At 40.9% G+C, this 23,063-nt stretch overlaps 1 protein-coding gene and 1 long non-coding RNA gene across 2 annotated transcripts; one reads left to right on the forward strand and one right to left on the reverse strand.

Annotated features, from left to right (window-relative positions):
- Positions 1-1,143: 1,143 nt before the first annotated feature.
- On the reverse strand, positions 1,144-21,886 carry pax3a (paired box 3a). The gene is made up of 8 exons (XM_088014573.1): positions 21,176-21,886; positions 20,441-20,676; positions 19,715-19,844; positions 19,457-19,600; positions 9,246-9,445; positions 7,258-7,423; positions 6,930-7,150; positions 1,144-1,475 (listed from the first exon to the last, which is right to left on the reverse strand). The coding sequence occupies exons 1-8, from the start codon at positions 21,258-21,260 to the stop codon at positions 1,185-1,187; spliced, it is 1,473 nt and encodes a 490-aa protein (XP_087870699.1). The 5' UTR covers positions 21,261-21,886; the 3' UTR covers positions 1,144-1,184.
- Positions 7,399-19,708, forward strand: LOC148154791 (uncharacterized). The gene is made up of 2 exons (XR_015765804.1): positions 7,399-7,486; positions 19,420-19,708. It is a non-coding gene; the product is annotated as an uncharacterized LOC148154791 (long non-coding RNA).
- Positions 21,887-23,063: the final 1,177 nt, after the last annotated feature.

Below are 23,063 nucleotides of genomic sequence, written 5' to 3' on the forward strand. Positions count from 1 at the left end.
GGCATGGTGGGCGTGAGGTTGCCCACAGTCTTTAATCATTACAGTGAAACTTGTTCGTTTCCATCGCTGCTACACAACCATCCAAAGTGTCTCTGCTTCTTGCTGAAGTCAAACCAAATAAACCCTTTCACCTCCCACGCTGCTGGTCTCGCTGTCCCAAGGGCTGGAGAAGTTGGCAAAGACAGTGGGTGGCGGCTCTCTCCGGGTAGGAATGCCAGCGTACCCATGTGAGCTTCCTGCATAGGCCGTGTCGGGGCTTCATATAATGAAAGGCACCTATTAAGAACAGACAGAAACAGAAGAAAAAAGCTTTTCACCAATACATTTCCCATGTAATCAAAAAGTTTAAATGTATTTTACAGCAGGTGAGAATGAAACTTTTTCTCTGGTAAAAAAGACCAGAAATCAATCCAGAAGATAGAGAGGTTGACCAAGTTTCAGCCTGGATCTCTGGCACTGCTTTTACTGATCAATAACAATTCCAAATCTGACCTCCGTAGGGACACATGGTTCTAATCCTCAGCTGCCAGGGGCTGTAATCGCCCCCCTGCTAAAGAGCCCTCTCACCGTGCCTTCATACACACATACCTGTGCTCACGTACAGACGTGTACACACTTCACGAGAACAACCCCTGTATGCCCCCCACCCTGCCCAAAACATGTGGTTTTCTTCCAGGTCCCTGACTAAATTAATGACATCAAGATGTTGGCACTGACGGGCCGGTCAACATGTGGTGGTGTACCTCACATCAGGCCTCTAACACACACAATCCACCCCTCCCTCCTGTCAAACATACTTTGGGAATGTGGCTTCTTTTATTTGGGCAGCTATCCTTGTTACACAGAGGTCATTACATGGCTAGGTGAGCTGCTCTGTGGATTTGATGGGCAAGCTCATCACACAGGGTCACGAAAGAACAGTTAGTAAAAACGAGTGTACCGAGACAGCGACTGGGCCACCGTAATGATGATAATATAAACTGAAGTAACCCGGCCACTAGCGATCCCCCAAACCCCAATGTAATTCCAGTGCAGCACATGGAGATTTGAGACGCTCCCTAATCAGAGGGGGTCTTTGCAATTAACTGTGAGTCCGAAAATCCTGGCTAAATCAACAGCCAACAGATGGCATTGCAGAACGATGTGTCCTCGCAATAACAACCAGCGTGAATGAAATTGTTTCTTCAATAAAAACAAAGGTGCACCACTACCTTGCTCTGTCCGTACTGTCCGTACTGGTAGCTGGGGTGGTGGTCGACGGCGTAGGCCGGGGAGGTGTAAGAAGGTGGGCAGTAAGACTGGGTACTTGGCAGGGTGGGCATGCTGCTCAGGCTCGGAAGGGCCTCCAAGCGCTGAGAGCCGTGGCAGCTAGCAGCCATGGCCCCGTTAGGCTCGAGGCCTCCTGTGAGAGGGGAGAGGGCAAAGTCACTCTGGGACTGATGCGGCACTCCACTCGGGTTCAGCAAGCCCATCACCTGCAAGGAGACACAGAGAGATAGAATCGTTAGAACGCATGTCGATTTAACTGAAAGCCACATGGCTGAGGTTTTCTAGTGTTCACCATTACGTACAAACAATGCTGACAATTTATGTTCAGTTTCCACTCTTGAAAACTTTCCTATCTTGGTGTTTTTTCTTCACTGTTAGCATTAGCAGCTCTGTTCAGACATGTTCTCTGTATTCTTTCCTTTTTATGATGTAAAGCACTTTGAACTGCCTCGTTGCTGAAATGTGTATAAACTTGATTGACTTGACTAAAACTAACACCAGTTGCATCTTTTTTTTTCTCATTGATGTTCCGTCATGAAGTACACAAAAGAACAGTTGCATACAGTGCCTTGCAAAAAAAACTATTCAAACCCATTGAACTTTTCAACATTATGTCACATTACAACCCCAAACCTCATTGTATTTTATGTGACACATCAGCACAAATCATTTGTTTCCAGTACAAGTCCAGGTTTTCTACGAAGCACTCAGAAATGTTGTGTGCCATGAAGACCAAGAAACCAAGCAGAGAGGTCAGGTGTTAGATTGTTCGGAAGTTAGTTTATAAAACATCACAAGTACTGAACACCAATTTGTGACACAAAAAAAGTGTCACACAACTGCAAAACTAGTCAAACATAGCCATCCACCTAAACTGACAGCTTTCGAGTACTAGTTAGGAGTCTGCAGAGCTCCCAGGGCAACTATTTGTTATGCACTCTGTAATTCTTCCTTTCATGAAAAGTAGCAAAGAGGACCACGTCATTTAAATAAACCCATAAAGCCATAAAAAGTCAAGCTTAAACATTGCTACACATCATTAATATCTGTTCAAGTTAGATGTCACTAAAATTAAACTTTTAGCTAAAAAAAAATAAAAGCTGAAGTTTGTAAGTTTGCACACCAACCTGAATACATCAACAGTTACACATGGTGGTGGCAGCATCATGCGGTGGGAATACTTTCTTTCAACTGATCTGATAAAGCTGGACTTTAGCAGCTCCAGAGAACCTGAGACTTGGGGTAAAGGTTCACCTTCCAGCAGCACAATGGCATTAAATTTACAACCTGAGCTATAATGGAAAGAGTTAGATTAAAGCATCTAAAATATTAAAATAGGCTAGTTAGTCCAAACCTAAATCTAACTGAGAATCTGTGGCAAGACTTGAGAAGTGCTGTTCACTCTGAATGAGCTTCAGCTACTTTGAAAATAATTAAATTATATTGACTCTGTGGGGTTGAATAGAAATGCCTGACATGTTGCGATTGTTTTTTTGTTTTGTTTTGTTTTTTTCTGATATATCTTTAAACCATTTGTCATTTTCCTCAATAAAATGCACTAAAATTTGTTGTTGTGACTTTATAAAATGGGAGCGAATACTTATGTCGCCGTATATTATAAAATTTAAAGAAAATAAAAAATATCCACTCTAAATTTCTCCCAAAGCCGCCATAAGAATTTAATAAACTGCATGAGGTGATATCTTTCAACCTGAACTTACAGGAAGCAAATCTCCTTTGTGCGCAAACATAAAAAAAATGATTGTATCGCATTACTTTTTTTGCCTCTGTCTTCAAAATGACCTTGTCCTCATAAAGGAGACCAAAGGTTACATGAGAAGCAGAAGTAAGGTATGTTTTTATGTCGAAGCTACCTATATGTGGGGTCATGCCTAAACAGCGAGCCTGTGTATGTGCACATGCCTGTGGGGGATGTCGGGTTTTTTTTCTTTTTTTTTTGTTCTGATGTCAGGTCTGCTGGGGTATCAGTGATCCATCGTGAACAGCTGCATAAGGGTTTGCGTGAGAAGCAAAGTTGTGAAAAAGTCCATCTTGGAGAAAACACAGCAAAAGCCAAAACTAAAATCCAAGTGGCCTTTGCTGGACAGATGATAACGAATGAAGAGAAAACACGAGCTTCCCCAACTCACTTCCAGTTGATCAGAAAATGTACATGTCCACAGACAAAGGTTAACTTGTTCGGCTTTAATATATGTACTTCACAAGTAAAAATAAAACATAGAACACAATTTATCTAATATGACAGAAATATTATACATTTTTTTTGGGCCTGCAGATTAATAATCAATCAATAACAAGGTTTCAAACTCATTTTCCAAACTTTAATACTTTTGTTTGATGTCTAAGATGGTTTAAGGTACTAATTGTATCCTGTTGTGTGCATGCATGTGTCCAGAGTTTGAGCAACTGAAACAGCAGCATTTCCCCGATGGTCTGTCTGTTTCCAGGTTGTTCCGGGGATTAGGTCCCAGGGGGTGCAAATCCTGACTGTTTGCTTCCTTGGTGAGAAAGGATTGCTAAGGTATGCACCAGATCAGAGCTGCGACGCCAGAGATGGAGAAAGCCTTCACTCTGTCTGTTTGCTCAGTGTGCAGAGCTAACTGCTCAGATGAGAATATCTCCGATCTAAAGCAAACCGTCTCTAAAGCAGGACTGCGCGGTGCTGTGACCATATCTGGAGTTAGCGGAATCCTCTCATGTATACAGAATAATAGGCGGCTTTTAGAGACAAATCTGGAGTCCAGATAACACAAGAGATGTAATTTCTGCAAGGATTGGGCGTATAAATCCGTAAAGCTGAGGCGATCTCAGAAAAAAACGAAGTTGTAAACTTTTTTCCAAGTGCAAAGAGGTCCTTTGCTATCAATGTCAACGAACGTATTTCTCATTTCCTCTCTCTTATTAAGTTAAAATCTGAAAATTAATTAAATCAACATACCAAATAGAGAAAACTGATTTGCAATATACATTCAAACAGCTGCAATGAATACACGAATTAAAACAAATTAGCCAACAAAGTGATTCATTTGCATAAATTACACACTTTGTTACGAGTTGCTAGATTACTTCATTCCAATCAATTAGGACACTGGAACGCTACGTGATTGCATTCCCAGACTGAGAGAAACCTTAAAGGAGAGTGGTGCAATTTGACAGATGAGATTTCCATTCTATGCAAGCTGCCTGGAAAGGTTAATGCTGAAACCATGCGCAGAGACTGAGCACCTTTGGCCTTTTTGTTGGAGCTGATCTCACTCTTTGACCCTGCAAGTATTCGAACACCTACCAGCACAACCACTGACAGGAGAAAGCATCCACCTTGCAGACCAGCTCTGCTTCGACAAAATCATTATCTGAGGCGCAGTTTAAGAGTTCATTAAGACTGCCAGGTTACACGAATTTGCACCTGCGTTTTGCTTTGTGTCATTTTAACCCTCAGTTTTCATTAAAAACAGGTAATATTTTACCAGTTTATGCGGTTAGACAGTAAAGGGAAAAAGAAATATAACTGGAACTTGCACACGAAAGCAGTTAATTATACTTTCAGCTTCAAAAGAGGCCTTCAGAGGCATCAATAACAAAAAGCAACAAACCTGCCTCCCTTTTTTTTTTCATATTTTTTTTATCAGTGCATAACAGGAAATGGAGATCCTCTCTCATGGGAATTAGTACCCAACATGCAAAGCACAAGGGCTGGCCACCCTTTGTGCCAGCTAAAAGCTCGTTTTCCGCCTGTTAGTCCATCTCTTGGACTCACAGGGTGCCACTGATAGACACTGATGACTGTGTAATCAACCATAATTGTCTTTTCAGTTTTGATTTGTGTCATCGTCTGACATCCATGCATCCTTCCCCGTGTCTGCTGCCTTCCCGCCTCTCTGGTGATGGACGTTTGCCACATTTTAAATTCATCAAACTATTTGTCGAGATAAACAAAAAAATAAAAAAATTTTGAACAGCCACAGAGTTCCTCACCCTGACAAGGATCCATCATTGTCGTGACAGTGACACCTCCTGCATAGGTCACGCAGAGAAGTATGTGTTTGTGCGCTTTATTATTTTTACCATATGGTACACCTCATGAAGCCTTCCGTTTACTGACGTGCTAAATATGCGGCGACGTGTGAGAACTGCCAGATTGTGGAGAGCTTGCTCCACAGAAATATAAGTTTGCGAGCACACTTGTATTAGAGGAGGATTCATCGACTATTACATCTTCCAGGTAAGAGCTCTGCTATAAACAGAAAGCCACAAATCCCCACATCCCGTTATCCTTTCACGTCATACAACTAGGTCTGCTGAGATTGTGCGTTTTCAAAACATGCAGCTAGGATTTCGGAACCAAACGGGCCTGAGTGACATGCATATGAGCTCTGTGTCAAAGTCCTCTTGCGAATGGTAAAAATTAATTTAAGGCTTTAAATACAGGAAACATTGTTGTGATCCCTCGTTTTTCGCGTTTTTTGCATTTCCTTTAGTTTTTACAATTATTACACAGCATAATTAAATACTCTACATTGAAACCAAAGAACAAAAACTGTGTTCAGGTCAGCGGATGTGCATGATCATCAATCAGGGCCTTCATTTGATCCGGAGTCATGTCATTACAGCGTCTCCTCCAACCTGCCCTGCGAGACTCACAGCTGTATCTACGGCAGAGCGATGGATCTCGTCAAGCGAGCTTCCGGTCGGGTTTTGCGCTGATTCCAGCCAGTTTTTTTTCCAGCAGGCATTCAAAGTTTCACTTTTCATCTCCTGAATGGCCAAGCTGTATTACTTATATTTAAATACCGGAACTTTATTGGCACACAAGTAGAGGAGAACCGCAGAGACTGTTTAGCCAATCAGGATGCAGAACAAAATGCACTGTAAAAAAAAGAACACAAAAAAAACTGCACACACAAAAAAATCACGAAGCAGCATGACCGCGAAAGGTGAACCGCGTTATAGCGAGGGATCACCGTATCTTCTAAAACGTTTGCTTTGCATGGTTGTTGCGTAATCTTGTATTATCCCTTACTGTTGATAATGGTCACAGGTGCTAACCACCTCTTGATTCCACAGTCAGCGTCAACCTCCCACTCTATGTTGGATTTTCCCTTTATTGCAAGCCATAAAGATCGCCATAGCTCTTGTAACTAAAGAATGATCCAGAAGGGGCTTAAGACTTGACAGAGTTGCGGCATGTTCACAGACTCCAGCTCAGCATGAGACTCCAGCTGGAACATGGCAGACCAGAGGCCCCTTTAAAGGATCGTGAGAGGAGCTAAGAAGGATATTGTAGTGTCCCAACCCTTTGGTCAGGATCTACGATTCAAAGTCTCTACAGGTACAAGGCATTTAAATGCTGCCATCAGGCAAACAAACCATCAGACACGCCGCAAATTATTAAAACGCTCAACTGGTGTTTAGATTGTCCTGTATATTCGGGTACTTACTTTCCTTATGGTTTTTAATCAAATTTCATATATATATATATATATATATATATATATATATATATATTTTTTTTTTTTTTTTTTTTTTTTTTTTTTTACGTTCACACCAAAACATCCTAGAGAACTATTATATTGTGTTTTGCCAAATAAATGATGTGACAAATTATTATTTTTAATTGAATTACATTTGACATCACTGACCTGTGGAGAGATGGCGTTGCTGATGCTGGGATTGACAGCGTTGCCGTGTCCCGTCGGGGGCACAAAGCTGTCCGAGTACCCTGAGAAGTTGTGTCTTCCAGAGGAAAGGCAGTATCCTGAGCCGCCATCTTGGGAGGCTGCGGATGAGCTGAGCGCGCTCTGGTGCACTGAGGTGGGCGGCAGAGGCTGAGGTCGATGGACTGTACTTGGTTGTTCAGAGGCTGATGAGAATGAAACAGGAAGTCATTGTGCTGCTGGCGTTTTATTTATTCGCAGACTTGCAACACAGTTTAAGCATTAAGACGAGTGTGTGTTTGACTAGGCCCACCTTGGGCTATAGAGGTTGGAGGGTAAGGGCTGTCTGACAGCTGATAAGGCTGCAGGCCTGGCATGGCTGACGGAGGGAAACCACCTGGTATGAGGTGATTAAAAGCCATTAGCTGATTGGCTCCTGCTTGTTTCCTCCATCGAGCTCTTCTGTTGCTGAACCACACCTGACAGGAAAATACAATTGAACATGAAAGAAATTTTTTGGTTAGAAAATCGTCACCAACATGGTAAGTAGATTTTTTTTCTTTTAAGTTTAGTGCCTTTAAAAAATATTCTCCATGAACTTCCAGTCTTGCAACAGTCAGTTACTTTGTTGTAATTGATTTGCATTTTATACAACAGACAAAGCAAATAGCGCCGAGTTGGAAAGTAAAAGAAAAAAGGATACGTGGTTTTACAGACGTTTGTGTTCAGCCCCCTGTTGATCAGAACAAACCGAGAGCAACCAACGGCCTTTAGAAGGCATCTAATTATTATAATTGAATAAAAATTGAGCTGATCTGTAAAGAACTTAGTGGTTTGTTAGAGGACATTATTGAACAAACAACAGGGATGCAGCAGATGGGTCAGGAATTAAATTGTGGAGAAGTTTAAACCAGGGTTAGGTAATAAAATAATATTCTAAGCACTGATCCTGACATGACGCATTGTTTAACCAACCATCTAAAATTATAGTGACGGGTAAGGAAATCCTTAATCAGAGAAGCAACCAAGACCCCCACAGTAACTCTGTGAGAGCTCCATTTGTCAGATGAAAGGATCTGTTGACAGGGGAACTATATTTGTCATGCAGTCTACAAATCTGGCCTTTGTGGAAGAGGGCCAAGAAAAAAAGTCTTCTGTGAATCGGTCTGCTTTGCCATAATGCATATATGGGACACAACACCCATGTGGAAGAAGGTGCTCTAGAAAGATGATGCAAAAGTTAAAAATTTTAGCCCAAAACTATCACTTCGCACACTATCCCCACTATGAAACATGTTGGTGGCAGCATCAGGCTGTGGGGAGACTTTCCTTAAGTAGAAACAGGGAAGCTGGTGAAGGTTTATTGGATTATGCATGAAATCACATGCATAAAAATAATATAAACCGGTTAGAGGCTGCAAAAAGCTTGAGGCTGCAGTGGAGGCTCATCATCCAGGAGACAACAAATCCGAATATACAGCCAGAGCGACAACAGAACGATTAAGATCAAAGCATGAAACAATTGTTAGACTGGGCCAGTCAACGTTCAGTACTAAATTAGATGAGAAACTTAAAATCTGCTGTTGCATAGATACTTTCTGAGCTTTAGTTACTTTGCAAAGAAGAACAGCAAAATTATGTCTCTAGATGCTCAAATACGGTAGAACCAAGCAAAAGTATTCACGCAAAAGGTTGAATACATGCCACACTTTACCAATTTTTATTAGTAAAAAAATATTACATATGTATTTTAGTCTTTTATTTTAAAAAAATCACTTTTTTTTTTCAGTTGGAACAGTTAGAACTGTAACTTTACTTCATTCACTGAAAATGTATCTGTGCAAGGACTCTCTGTCCCTTTGCAGGGACCTACGCTGATAGCGATCTTCACATCTGTAGAGCGCAGTGAAACCACATCTTTGTGAGCTACTTAACGTCACAGAGTTCATACATTGCCAGAGGGCTGTCATGGCTATTAAAAGCTATATTGAGAGGCTATCTAAATCGAGAATCTATTTGCAGATTTTTTTTTTTTTTACATAGCCCCCTTTCGGCAAAATGTTGACAAAAATAGAAAGATGTCTTTGTGTATAAAGGCGGCTGTGGGTGTCTCCGTGTGGAGCGGCAGGGGGAGGCGCTGGGGTGGTCCAGGGGTTGTTTTGGGGATGGACCACATGGCTAATGGTTGTAAAGAATGCGTAGCAACATCCCAAAACAACTTAACACCCGCATGTCTCAGAGGGAGTGACAGATTGCCGCGCTGTCAAGATTTAGACTTGCATGCATGCTCGTGTTTCTAACCTGAACTCGAGCTTCTGTCAGTTTGGCCCTCTGAGCCAGCTCCTCTCGCGTGTAGATGTCTGGGTAGTGCGTACGTTCAAAGGCCCTCTCCAGTTCCTCCAGCTGCTCTGCTGTGAAGGTCGTCCGACTGCGGCGCTGCTTCCTCTTCAACGGCAGGCCCGGCTCGGAGTCCACGTCTGAAGCCTCGTCCGAGTGGCTCGCTGGGATAGAAAGAAAAAAAAAAAAAAAAAAAAGACGTTTTCAATTAATTTATAATATCAACACATACACACACACACACACACACACACACACACAGGCTAAGCCGTTGCAGTTTAATAAAACACCTATAACCATGCTGCTGGCATCCTGGCCATTAAAGTTTTTTGTGATCCTGAACTGCTCAACGCAAAATATAAATTGTCTAATGACGATTATCTGTCAGTTTGCAATATATAACCATATGTTGCTGATTTAGCAACACAGAGTTATAAGACTAACTTTATGAATTCTAAACTTTCTTTTTATTCAACAGCAAGAGTTTGTTTTAGAGATCTTAAAATCAATGACAAATTTAAGACTGATATAGCATAGCATCAACAAATCTAGTTAGTTTTTCTCCGAGTTTAAAAACATATTTATTTTCCTTATTGACAGTTGAAAATACTATTTCACACTTGCAAAATATTCATTTTTTCCCCTGTTAAATTAATTTACAGAAGTAGTGTTGCTTAAATTTTAACATTTTCTGTGTGTTTGATTTGCTTAAATAACATATTTGGGAGCATTTCCTATTGTGATGTAAATGAATGATGTATTCATATATTAAATGAAATAAATTCAAATCTCGTAAACTGGTTAAAAAATCTTAACTATGAGGAATATACAAAATTTCTTTCTTTCAATTGCAGATTGCTCACTTTATATAAAACAATTCATCCTTCAGAACGGATGTTTCACAGATTTTCGGTTTTGAGTTGGACCGTGACTACTTCTACTGATGTAAATTTAATAGTTTCACACAGCATACCAGCTGCTCCACAGCACGTCGCACAGAGCCACTCTAGGTTGTGTCCTCCTGATTTCTTAAACTCCTCAGTGGTTCCCCGGGGGATCAAAAGCAAAAGCCTGCTTGAACATGGATTAAAGAGGACAAGATCCCTCCGGGGCATCAATCGCCTGGGACACTGTGTCTCTTCTAGTCTTAGCCATGCTGTGTGTTAGGCTGATATTCAGCAGCACAGGAAAGGCAGCCCGTTGCAGGTGCTTCCTAATCTGCTCGCTCAGGTCAAGAGAAACTGACTGAGCTAACATGGGAGGTGCAGAAGAGGAGGAGCATTATTGAACTTTGGAAACGATATCAGAAATTGATGTTTCTGAATTTGTGTGGATTTTCATATTTATTAAAAAAAAAAAAAACAAAAAAAAAAAAACTACAAAGCCCTAAAAATGATCATGATCACCAGCAATCTTATCCTTCATTTTCTCCATCAAAAACATGAATCTGCTGACTCTGGATTGCTAGTTGTCACTCGGTGCATCCTGAGTTAAAATCCACTCCTAAATCAATGCCAGTGAGAAAATCATCATGAGGGATCCCGCCACATTTTTGACGCAATAAACTGTGACGAAATAAAATGCTCAAAAGCAAAAAGACAGGCGAGTGCAAGAGAAATACTGGTCTGTCTCAGACTCTTTCTTATTCCTCTTAGGCTTTAATTAAAAAAGTGCCAAGTCAGACATTGAAGGGGGGCAGGGAGAGGGGGACAGTGATCTCCCCTTGGCTCTGGAGCCTCTGCAAGGAAGGCAGGAAGTCTTTGCACCGGTTGCCAGTGTGTGTCTGACCAGGCATTACACACAGATTTGGCCTCTGGGAATGCTGTTAGTCAAAGGCCTGCTGGCAAAAAAAAAAAAAAAAAAAGAAAGAAACGATCCTGACTCTGAGACAAGCTCATTATTAGATCTAAACCAGATTGAGGTGCCAGGCTAACACATGCAAATTCAAGCAAGCTGCTTTATTTAGCCAATTTTATCATTTATAAAATATACTTCCTTGCTGTTTAGTGAAGGAAAGCTTAGAAAACTTTGAAGGCAACAGTTATCCATTTGCTCTCTCTGCTTACCATAGGGTTACCCCCACAGCCCTTTTTACTTTTTACCATTTCCTCTTTTTCCCTTCCTGTTTTTATTTGTCTTTGACTATTCCGTAATGGCAAATGACAGCGATGCTTTTGTCATCCTTTGCTTGCTCTTTTGTCTTTTTCTGTCTTCTTCTTCACCCACTTTTCTCCTTTATTTTTGGGGAGTGATGTGGCCAGGCCATTGTATCCCAGTGGGGAAAAGCCTGTGGCAGGGCTCTATTGGACCGATTACCACGCTCCATCTGTAGGAGCCATCAGGGACGCCCGGGCCCTTATTCAGGGGCCTGTCACCTGCACAGCAGGGGACCTGGGGGGAGGTGGGGAGAAGAGTAAGTTGGGGGCTGGAGTAGGGGAATGAGGAGTAGGAGGAGAAAAAAGGGGGCACAAAAGGGTCCAGAGAAGGGCCATTGGGGCTGTGGAGGGGCACAGCAGGGGAGCACCCCTATATTCCCTCCTTCCACGGCCCGAGGGGCACAAAGCTGGGGGATGGGAAGTCAAAGGGGTTGACATGGAGAGGAGAAGGAAAGCTGAAAGCACCTGAAGAAGATGCTGGGGTTGAGGGAGGAGGGTGCACAGCGAATGAGGGGTGGGGGGAGGCAGTGATTGTTAAAAAAGAAAAAAAAATAAAATAGGACCTGTCTTTTTTCACCTCAGCCATTCACATCACTCGTCTCTTCCTGGATTCACCCACTGCTATACATCCGCATCTGAGACACTGTCAAACACTGTTCTAAGTCTGCCTGGGAATGATTTAAGCCAAGCTGATGCTGGAGCAGACTTGTTCCCACACATTCCACACAACAATGACAGGAGATAATACTGGCCATATAACGGGAAAGTATCAGCGTTGTTACTCGAATTCCTCAATCAAATTCTGTGCAACAGATAAAGCAACAAGGGGCCTGTCCCTGTCTGCACCAGAGGAAATGTGTAAGATCCCACACAGCATAAGTGCCTTTGGACAGTCGGCTTTCTCCGGCACAGCAGCTAATACTTGGAATACAGTAACCCAAAGAATAGGACTATTCCCCTTTAATTGGTTGGTAATTAATCTCCACACATGGTTTAGCTCAAACCTCGTTTAGGACGTTATTTGTCGGAATGTTGCAACTTAAACTCTGGATTAACACAAGGCCCAATTTTAAGCTGCACTATTTTTATCTTTACATGTTGCCACTTATTCATGTAAAAGAAGTAACATTCACTTCCATCGCAACCCAGATAACACAGAGTTGTTTATTTTATATCGCCTTATTACCCGAGACCAGTCGATACATTTTTGACCATATTTTTGGTATTAATTCATTGATGGCGCATAGCTTTTGTCAGCTTGCTCGGTCAGTGCAAAGCTGAGGGTTTTTGGACAGACTTTCAAAGGCGGAAGCAGAGCATCAAGTTGTGGCAGCGACCTCTTCATGTCAGGGGGAAATAGTTGCTTTTATCACTCATGCCCTCCTGTTTGGGTGTTATGGAAAAGGTCCTCTGTTAGTATCAGTGAGGGGCTCTTTTCCGTGTGTGACACTTACATGTAGGAAAACTTTTCTGAAAATCCAACAGCAGTGGAGAGTGTTGGTTATTTCAACAGCAAACTATAAATCAACTTGCTTAGATGAGTTTATAGTTGAAATTTAGTCATTTAGAATATATTGATATTTCATTATTTTACATGGGTTTTTTCTAATTTTACACTTTGTCCAATTTCTTTTGATTATATTGCATTTAAAATTATTTATACTTTTTCTGATTGTTTTGTTCATTCACTTACATTTGATAGTTCAGAATTTTTCATTATGTTTCTTCACTGCATGATAATGTTTCCTCAATATACCATCTTTCGTAATTGCTCTTAAATGTGTTCAGTTTTTTTTTTAGATTTTGTTTGTTTATTTAGTTTGACCATTTCTGGTGGGTTACACCTGTCTGTACGAAAAGTACTGCAAATATAGTTTGAGTGACTGGTTGAAATTTGTGATTAGTTGAATGTGTATCTTTCTCTTGAAATAAATAAAGCAAGAAAGACAAAGTTTGACTATGACAACTTATAAAAAAAAAAGGTCAATTCCTCCATGTGTAGACCTGCTCAGAAATTTAATAAGACATAAACATTAAGTTATGTTAATTAACCAGCAAAAAAGAAACATATTTAGGAAGTAGAACTGAGTTTAACAAGTGACTACAAAACGCTCCTTTCACTGTGAATAAAATTGTAAAGGTTTCTTTACTGTAAAAAAAAAAAATGTTCCAAAAACAGACAAAAATGATGTGAATCTGGTGAACTTCCAGTTTTATTAGCTTCACCGGTAGGAGGAGTGCTTCTAAGATGCAAATAAAAAAATCCCCCCCCCAACCTCCCGCCTTGAAAAAAAAAAAAAAAAACCCAGAGAGGATTCCTGCCATCAGGATAAAGGCTGACCTTGTTTACTGCTCAGGCTCATCTTGGCGGACATCCACCCGTCTCCCACCCTCTCCTACGCCTTAGGAGACATTAATATAAGTAGGCATGCAAAGCTACGCACAGCAACATCTTTGCTCATGTGTGCAAAGAAATTCCCATCCGTGGTTCAAAAATGTAAATAAAAGAAATGGAAAGTGTGACAAAGCATAAGAAACGAAGAATCACGTATGGAGAGAGAAACCAAACCATATGGGGCAGTTTATGGCCTTGTCTTAGTAGGGGCTGGCTGGCCCATCCTCCTGGGGCTTTTAATAGAGAAGGTAATTGAGCTGGTGACATGTGTTCGTGACGCAAAACAAAGGGCATAAGAGACAAATGAACTCGCTATTTGCCCAGGGAAGTAGATCTGGCCCTTTCAGGGCAGGGAGTGTGGTGCGAGTGGGCCACTGAATAAAATAGCTGCGTGCCGCGCGGAGCCAAAGCGAGCAGATGCACTGGGTGAGGTGTGGGGGGTGAGGAGGGGGAAAGAATGGTAAACTGACAGCTTATGGACTCAGCTGGGGTTAACAGTTTAAGAGAAAAAATGGGAGCGAGTGGGCTGCTCACTTGACTTGCTAAAGAGCCCCTAGGAACCTGCAGCTGCCTGGGAAAGGGGGGCAGGGTGGGGGGGTGGGGGGTTATAGAAATAAAAGGAGAGTGAGATGATGATGTGATGGACACAAAACAAAATTAAGCGAAAGAGCACAGGAGGTTGGCACTTAACGGACAAAGAAGGAGCTGGCAATATGAAGCTGAAGGATGTATCTCTGTCGAACACCACGGCAGTGACAAGAAGCCACGAATGGCACTGAGTGGCTATTATTTGCGCCCAGTGTGTGACGGTTATTATTCCGTCCCACCGCGGTGCAGTTAGGTGACAGTTTCACGGTGGCATTTCCACCCTCCGTGTGGAGACAAAGCGACTTGCGAAGCCCACACTGGGCCGCGAGCTAAAAAGGCCCGTCCACTGCACGTTCCAGATCGACGGAGACTAACTAGCAAAGACAACAACCAAACCAAAGCAGCTTGTTTCAAGAAAATACATTTTTGTTTAAAAGAAAAATAAAAAATCCAGGTGTTTTAAGGTACTCAAAAGGGCAGCGCAAGAGCCATTGCTTTGAAATCCTTACACAAGATTTTGAGCTCAGATCTTTTCTAAACGTTATCCTAACCTCCAGTTCCTGGGGCCTGATAGTTGTAACAGTCAACTGACCTTAAGTTGGCCCCTGACCTTTTCACACAACTACACAGCACTGCAGCAAAAGCAGCCTTGCGCTGGCTCTTCAGACTAACTTCAAGAGCATTCAGAGAAGAAAAAAAAACATACTTTCACTTTAAACACCATAAACTCAAGAGCATCTGTTTATTTTCTTGTTCTTTTTTTTTTTTTAATTATTCTCGAGTGGTGCAAACGCAGAGCTGCATCACACCGAACGTAGGGAAAAATGCCATCAATCAATCAGAAACAGGGTTCTGCTGGCACGTCCATAATGTGCGATGTCCAAGACGAAAGAGCTCCACAAAACCTGAGCCTAAACAAAGTTAAGTGATTGACAACACTGTCTGGCTTTACTCAATTAACCATCCCATTGTGCCCCTCTTTGCAAAGTCCCCATGCCCCCGACCCTTTTCTTCCTCACACCCCTTTATCCTCCCCATCACAGAGTTTTGCTTGGCTAATACTTGGAGGAAATAGAGAGCTCTTTTTTCTGTTGGGGCTCCTCTTCTTGACCTTCCATTGCTTGCTACTTCTCCTTTCAGTCACTTCGCAGTGTCTCTGGGGTTAGTTGGGGAGAATGCGAGGAGTACATCAGCGCCAAGGGGCCGGCTTGGGGCAGGACCCCAGCCCATTACTTCAAAGTTGGCCCGCATTCATTAATTGTCCTTTGAATTAATATTGGGGGGGATCACAATGAGGTTGCTAACAGAGAAAGAGGCTTTAATGAAGCATAGAGTCTGTATTCAGTTGCAGATCAGCCAGTGTGGATTTTTTCTTTCTTTCTGAAGAAAGAGAGTCTTGAGAATCATGCCAACGCAGAAGAAGAAAGTTCTGACTGCTTATATTTAGGAAGGCCGTCTCGTCGCCGTCCGTGCTTTTAGTATTTGTTCTCTTTCACATAACCTTAAATATAACGTGGCATATAATTGTGAAGTGGAAAAAAGTTATGGTTTTTCAGTTTTCAGCAAAGAAAAATACAAAAAGTGGAGAATGCGTTTGTATTCAGCTTCTTTACTTTGAAAAATCCAGTGTGACATGACATGACAAAAAAAATATACCATCCCCCATGGTGACACACATGGTAGTGGCAGCATTATGCTGTGGATTGCTCTTCATCAACAGGGGCAGAGAAGCTGTTCAGAGATGATAAGAAGACTGATGCAGCTAAACACACAAAAGTCCTTCAGAAAAATCTTCAATAGGCCGATAAAGACTCAAGACCGGAAAAGATGTTTGCTTTCAAGCATGACAACAACACCAAACTTGCAGCCAGAACTTTAAAGAATGTTTTTTTTCACCATATATTCGGGGTATTTTGCAAAGAAGATTTGCCAAAACAAATATCTAGATGGTAGAAAAATATCGTAAAACATGTCATAATCGGCTATAATTGCAGAAACAAGTGGTCTTACAAATCGATAATGCAAGTGAGCTGAATTTTCTCTGTTGTTGTGCATCTGTCTGGATTTCTGAACTACAGTTTGTTTTTCCCCAGCAGTCCAGCACAATCAACAAGCAATATAAACACTATTAATACAGGAAAAAGGACAATAAAGCCCTCATATAAATTTCTGCACTATCCAGCCCTCAGAGGAAAAAGGAAATGTGGCTGCAGCAGACATTCCTCTGGCTGCGTTTTGGGCCTTCACTCACATAAACTAAAAAAAAAAAAAAAAAAAAAAAAGAAAATTCCACATATACCTCGATGATTACAGCTAAAGGATATTACCACGCTATACTTTAAAAACAACTTTGTGTTATTTGAAGGCGTTTCATCTGGGTTTGTTTTTTTTTTGTTTTGTTTTTTTACAGTGTTTAAGCCACAAACCTTTGAAGGTGGTATAGAAGTGGACATCTTTTGTTTTCATATTTCTTCTCTCCTGGTTTTTGAACCGAAAACGTACACACACAACAGCTCCAAAACTAGACATACGCTGCGGCGCGGATATTAACTCTCCGGTCCTTCTCACTTTCAAATAATATCCCTCATCCTAAACCCATGCCAAGATCCCAGGGAGCCTATATAGACCCAGTTTATTTACACAAACAAAGTCCCACTCAGCTCCTGTGACAAAAGCAGCTAAATCTTTCATGTTTTGTCAGGACTTGATTCCTCCTGTCCCTCTGGCTACTTGCCTGCCCCGGCACAATGGAGGCAGGAGAATGGCAGCAGATTGTTGGAATGCACCTCAATGAGACCAATTATTACATGTTGACTGCGTTCACCATGGCACATTTGAAAGAACTGGGCTCATTCACTCTGGCTCTGCAGGACTCCCTTTTAAAGAAAAGTTATCCCTTTGACTGTTTGTATTTCTGAGCTTCCCCACCCCCCACCCCCCCACCCCTCCTCCCTTCTTCTTTCTGTCTTTCAGCCTCCCTCCCTCCCGTCCGTCCTGTCATAAAAGATCCTGCAAGAGTGGCTGCCTTTCATGACTTTGGTTACTTTAATTAGTTAAATGAGGCTAAAGGCTAATGTGCTAACACTAATAAATAGAGGATGCCATCAATTAAATCAAGAACACTAGCAGGAGGAACAGCGATTCTGACACTGATTCATAATTAGAGAATAAAACGAAAATGAATAAATTCCTCATGAAGCGTATAAACAGAAAATAAGTCCTTAAATTCTGAGAAGGAATATTTGTTAATTTATTGTGCAAACGTTAAAAAAAAATAATAATTGTTCGCGTTACTGCAACAACAATGCTCCTGTAATCTGCTAAACTTTCTGATGCCACAGTGTACTTTGTCCCACAAACATCAGCTCTCCTTTTCCCAGACAAATAAATCTAAATGAGTCAGCTTTGATCTTAGCACTTAATGGAAGGCCAACAATAGTAGTAGAGGAGAAAAGGGGCAGAGAGCAACAGGCCTCTCCCCACCACAACAATGGCCTCTGCAAACACCTACTTAATCAATATTTGGCCAGAAGACCCTCTCTCGGTCCCCAATCACCCTTTTCACATTCTAATGAAGTGCTATAAAAGAGAAAAAACAACTACTGCTTTCCACAAAGAGACACAACAATAAAATAGGGCTGATCTGGATTAGAGAAAGTGCTTGCATTTAGGATGATGCTGAGTAATTTTAATTTTTCTTTAAAAAAAAAAAAAAGATTAAATACACAAAAAAAGTACACAACTAAGTTTTTTTTTACTGACATATAAAGCTCAATGCTCATAGACTAAAATTTAGACATTCTAACTTTGATTACTCTATTTTCATTCAGAATAATCAACTCGAGTTTTTAACCAAGTCAGTGGGGTTTGTCCCGCCACGGCTACGGGCTATAGAAGGGGTGGGAAGTGTCCCCCGTACTAAATGTGGGCGCCCAGGGCCAAAAGGAAAAAGGGGCGGACTTCAGTCTGAGATGAAAGTGCAGAGAAATAAAAGGGTTTGGATTTAATCTAGTGAGGAGAACAGTTTCCCTGTGCTCGTTTGTTGAAGAAAAAATAAAAATAAAAAATACAAAGCTACGTAAAAACAACTAAGTCAGTCAATATGGTTGTGGTCTATAATCTGCGTGTTCCCCCTGCATAGTTATGGTCAAACTAAATTTTCTTTGATTGCTTTAAACAAATCTTCAGCAATGTATTTAAAGTGGAAATGTGTGCAAAGTAACATCGTCTCAAGCGAAAGTTAATTAATTATTAACTATATTGGATGTTTTATGTCCGGGTTTCCTTTTTAACAAACCTGCTGAGTCTCCAACAGGTTATAAATCAACAGGTGTTTGTCTAAAGGCCTGGTTTTTTAAAAAAAAAGCAAACTGTTAACAGTGACAGGAGGCTCAAAAGTGGCATTTCTTTGTGCAATGGCGCACTGGCTCCCTGAATAATTCATCGCTCATTGCGAGTTCATAATGTCTCCTCTCACCCCCTTTTTGTCAGTGTATCTCTTTTTTCACCCTCTTTCTTTTCTCTCCTCATTATTTAAAAAAAAAAAAAAGCTCTGGCATTTTTTTTTTTTTTTTTTTTTGTACGGCACTGCGCTGCTTGCTGGAGTTTGGCTTTTGTGCGCGTCAAACTGAGGTGTGAGACTCAATGGACTCTCCGCGCTTTGTTCAGTGAAGTTCATCCTTAAGTATCCGATTGAGTGAAAAAAAAAAAAAAAAAAAAACTTTCTCAGGCTTGGAAACTAAACAAATGTTTGATTTTTTTTTTTTTTTTTTTTTTAAAGCTCGTCTGAAAAGTTTTTTTCTTCTTCTTTTTGAGGCCAGTGTATGCGTAAACTGCTTCAAACTTTAAACGTTACACTTTTAAATAGTCTAAAAAGCTATAAACAGGAAGAAAATTATTATTATTATTATTATTATTATTATTATTATTATTATTATTATTATTATTATTATTATTATTATTGAAACCTGATTCCCACAGTCTTCTGTTTTGCTTTCAGTGGTTTGGATGATTACAGTGTAAAAAGTCGGACTCACATCTGTCTCCCAGGATGCCATCGATGCTGTGTTTAGTCCGGGGCTCGCTCTCCTCCAGCGTCCTCTTCACCATCTCATCGTCCTCCTCCTCGTCCTCACCAACTCCGCCAAACTTAGAACGCATGACGCGGCTGATGGCGCTCACTGAGAAACAGAGACCAAACCAATACTGCTCAATAAATTCAAACAAAATGTCAGCTTTTTTTTTTTTTTTTTTCTTAAATGTATTTTGTGGTTAATAAATTATTAGGTCTATACCTGAGGGAACATTGTTCCTGTCGCAGATTCCGTCTTTCAGTAGTTTGTCCCTGATTTCCCAGCTGAACATGCCGGGATTCTCTCTCTTGTACTCCTCGATCTTCTTGTCCACTTCTGGGGAGGCACTTTGCTTCGTAGAGACAATCAGGACACGTCATGTTAGTTAAATAAATAAAGTGCTACGGCTTGGCAGAAAACACAAAAGTCACAAAATGCAAGAAATTTACAGCAACAGTGTATAAATATCCACAGAACTTGACGCCCCATGAATATGTTTGTGGTTGTTAAAAATATAAAAAGGACAGCAGATGATCACGTTTACCTTGTCGTGTTCTAAGCAAATAACATAAAGCAGATATAAATATAAACTTTTTTTTAGCTTGACCTCTCGGTAGATCTATATTTTACTTTTACTTTGAGAGAGAACAAATCAAAAGTTTTAAACAGACTTCGTTGTTACGTATTTTGACAACACCAAAGATCAATCAGTTTTTTTACAACGCATGTTTGGAGGGGGAAAAAATATTAAAAAGAGGACATGAATAAAAACGAATTGCTAAACTTCTTTTTTGACCTTCATGGAAAAGCTGCAGCGACTGCGCTTAACTCATGCTGGTAGTTTCTGAACATCTCAGAAAGTTGAGGAGTATGGAAACTAAATCCTTATAATGAACACGTTCTTTCTACTGGGTATAAAACACAGCTGTACGATCATGTGCGCCATACCTTTGGTTTGCTGCCTCCGATTGCTCCCGGCCTGATCGAGCCCGTCTCCTGGTACCGGCAGAGAATTTTGGAGACACAACCGTGGGACACCCTCAGCTGCCGGGAGATGACGCACGGCCGGACTCCGTGGTGGGCCATCTCTACGATTTTGTGGCGGATGTGGTTGGGGAGAGGTCTGCCGTTTATGAAGACTCCTCCGAGCTGGTTGACGCGACCCTGTCCTAACGGAGTGGAAACTGGACAGGGAGCGCTTTTATTCAGCCGGGTACTGTCTGTTTCCAAATAACGCATAATTTATAATCCAACATTGCAGGAGGTCATTTCAGAATTATCTATGTTAATATTTTAAAACTTGCAAGACTGCATACTTAAAATGTAAAAAAAAAAAACTTGACATCTACTTAGAAAAAACAAAACTTAATTTCTGTCTTACTAAGGAAAGTCTACTTGCTTCACATAATTTTGAAAACAGACATACTCGAAATTAAATTAGTTGTAAATTGCGTAATAAATGTCGGTTAAGTTTTGAAATCTTTACTTTTTCTCGAAAATGTGCCGCTGTTCATTTTTTTATTTTTTGGTTTACAAAATTTTTCTTTTTTTTATCCAACATAGTAATTTTTCAAGAGTAAATATTTCAGCAAAATCGAGTTTAACAAAGTTTGCCTACGTTTCTGATTTTTTCTTTTTCTTTTTTTTTGTCATGTCCACCCGCAACTGGTGGTGGATTCTTACCTTCCAACGAGTATCCTCCACGCGGGTAGTTCTGGTGAGGAGTCGGTCTCATCATTCTCGGTAAACCTCCTGCCAGCGCCGTCATATTCCCTCCGATCTCTGTCACCTGGATAAGCTGTCTGCGATGCGCCTTTCTTTCTTTTTCTTTTTCTTTCTTAAATCCAGTAATTACCTTTTGTCAGTTTTGTTTCATTTACCCTTTTCCGTCGTCTGGATTCCTGAGTAACAGGTTGCCACAGTTGGGGAAGAAAAGTGAACCCGGGGACTCAAAGATGTTGCCTAATGTTATCCCAACGGGGAGAGTTTGGAATCGACACTCCGGGTTTTCGGACGGGTTCCTCGGAGGATAAGAAAGATGCTCTGAGAGGATGGATGATGGTCAAAGATTTTTATCTGTGGACACTATACCCTCTGACTCCCAGCTGGGCGCAATGATTGGTTCGGGACCCGGACATTAGGAAGTAGGAGGAGCTCTGTGATTGGACAGAAGAGGCTGAAGTTGTGGTTGAATTGACCTCATGAGGTCAACTTGTCACGGGAGTCTTTGCTTTAAAGTTTTCACATACAGTAAATGTTTTCAATAAAGCAAGCATGTGTATATTAAGGTGGAGTATGCCCCATGCCTTGACACTTAACTCAGGTGGTGAGTGAAACATTCAGCTGACAAATGGGACACTCCATTCCAAAGCAGAAACATCATTAGTTCTGAACTCTGCTATGCTAACATATGCGCATTAGTGTCTTTCTACACATGTTAACCGGTTAGCAATCCTGCAGTAAACATTAGTCGTATGCTTGTTAAGGAACAAGAAAACTATAATCCCACAAGTGCCTTAGAGGGGGAGAAAAAGTACATCTACTTTACTCATTTTAAAATGTATATAGATTTCCGCAACTGTTTTACCAGCATGCTGACACAAAACGTGCAACACGAAATTTTTGAGTTTTAAACAACGACACCGTTTTCAAAAACATCTCATATATCCTGATTATTAATAGAACTGCACTTACGTCTAAATGTTATGCGTTTCATTTTCCAAATACATGAAAAAGACATTAAAATGACAATCTTTCAAAATACTAGACATAAAACAACCATTAGTCTAACTTGTAGAATGTTTACGCCAAAATGTTAAAAACTTTGTAAATTAATTAATTTATTAATTTATGTATTTACTTGTTTATTTACACATTTTTGTGAGAAATACATGAATACACAAAACAAGACATTACACATTGTAATATACGGTATGCTGCGATATCTGCGTAATTTAAGTCAAGAAATATGACAGATTTTTTTTTAGAACGGAAGAACTGAAAAAGTTCTGAACAAAACACATCATGATGCATCAGTCCATCAAAAGATAGATAGATAGATAGATAGATAGATAGATAGATAGATAGATAGATAGATAGATAGATAGATAGATAGATAGATAGATAGATAGATAGATAGATAGATAGATAGATAGATAGATAGATAGATAGATAGATAGATAGATAGATAGATAGATAGATAGATAGACTACTTAATAAACCACTGTTCGCTTCTATCAAACACCTACAACATGAGCATGTTCATAACAACACTGAAAAGTCCAACAACGACAATCATCTGTATTCGTTGTCCGAAGGGAACCACCTGATGAGCGCAAACTAAAGCGTCCACAATGGAGGTGATTGCAGAACTACAAGGTGCGGACACCGCTGAGTTTAAGCGTGGAGAAGAGGATCCGCTCTCCTCCACGAGTTCCACCTCAGCCCACGTCAGAAAAGCTCCGCGTGGTCTCTCGCAGCGGTAGCGCTGATTTAACAAAGGGCGCTGCAGCAAAGCCGCGGTTGGCCCACACGGCCGTGGAACACATCCGTGCAAAATGTCGCAACTGCT

This window comes from Poecilia mexicana, unplaced genomic scaffold (genome assembly GCF_051168715.1).
Source record: "Poecilia mexicana isolate PSO_F unplaced genomic scaffold, ASM5116871v1 scaffold_17, whole genome shotgun sequence".
Taxonomy (NCBI): domain Eukaryota; kingdom Metazoa; phylum Chordata; class Actinopteri; order Cyprinodontiformes; family Poeciliidae; genus Poecilia; species Poecilia mexicana.

Excerpts from the sequence above, each read along its gene's own strand:
- pax3a (XM_088014573.1), bottom strand. The coding sequence starts at position 21,260 with ATGACGGCGCTGGCAGGAGGTTTACCGAGAATGATGAGACCGACTCCT. Across the intron at positions 20,677-21,175 it reads TGGAGGATACTCGTTGGAAG|TTTCCACTCCGTTAGGACAG; the intron begins GTAAGAATCCAC and ends CTCCCTGTCCAG. Across the intron at positions 1,476-6,929 it reads GCAACGCCATCTCTCCACAG|GTGATGGGCTTGCTGAACCC; the intron begins GTCAGTGATGTC and ends GTCTCCTTGCAG.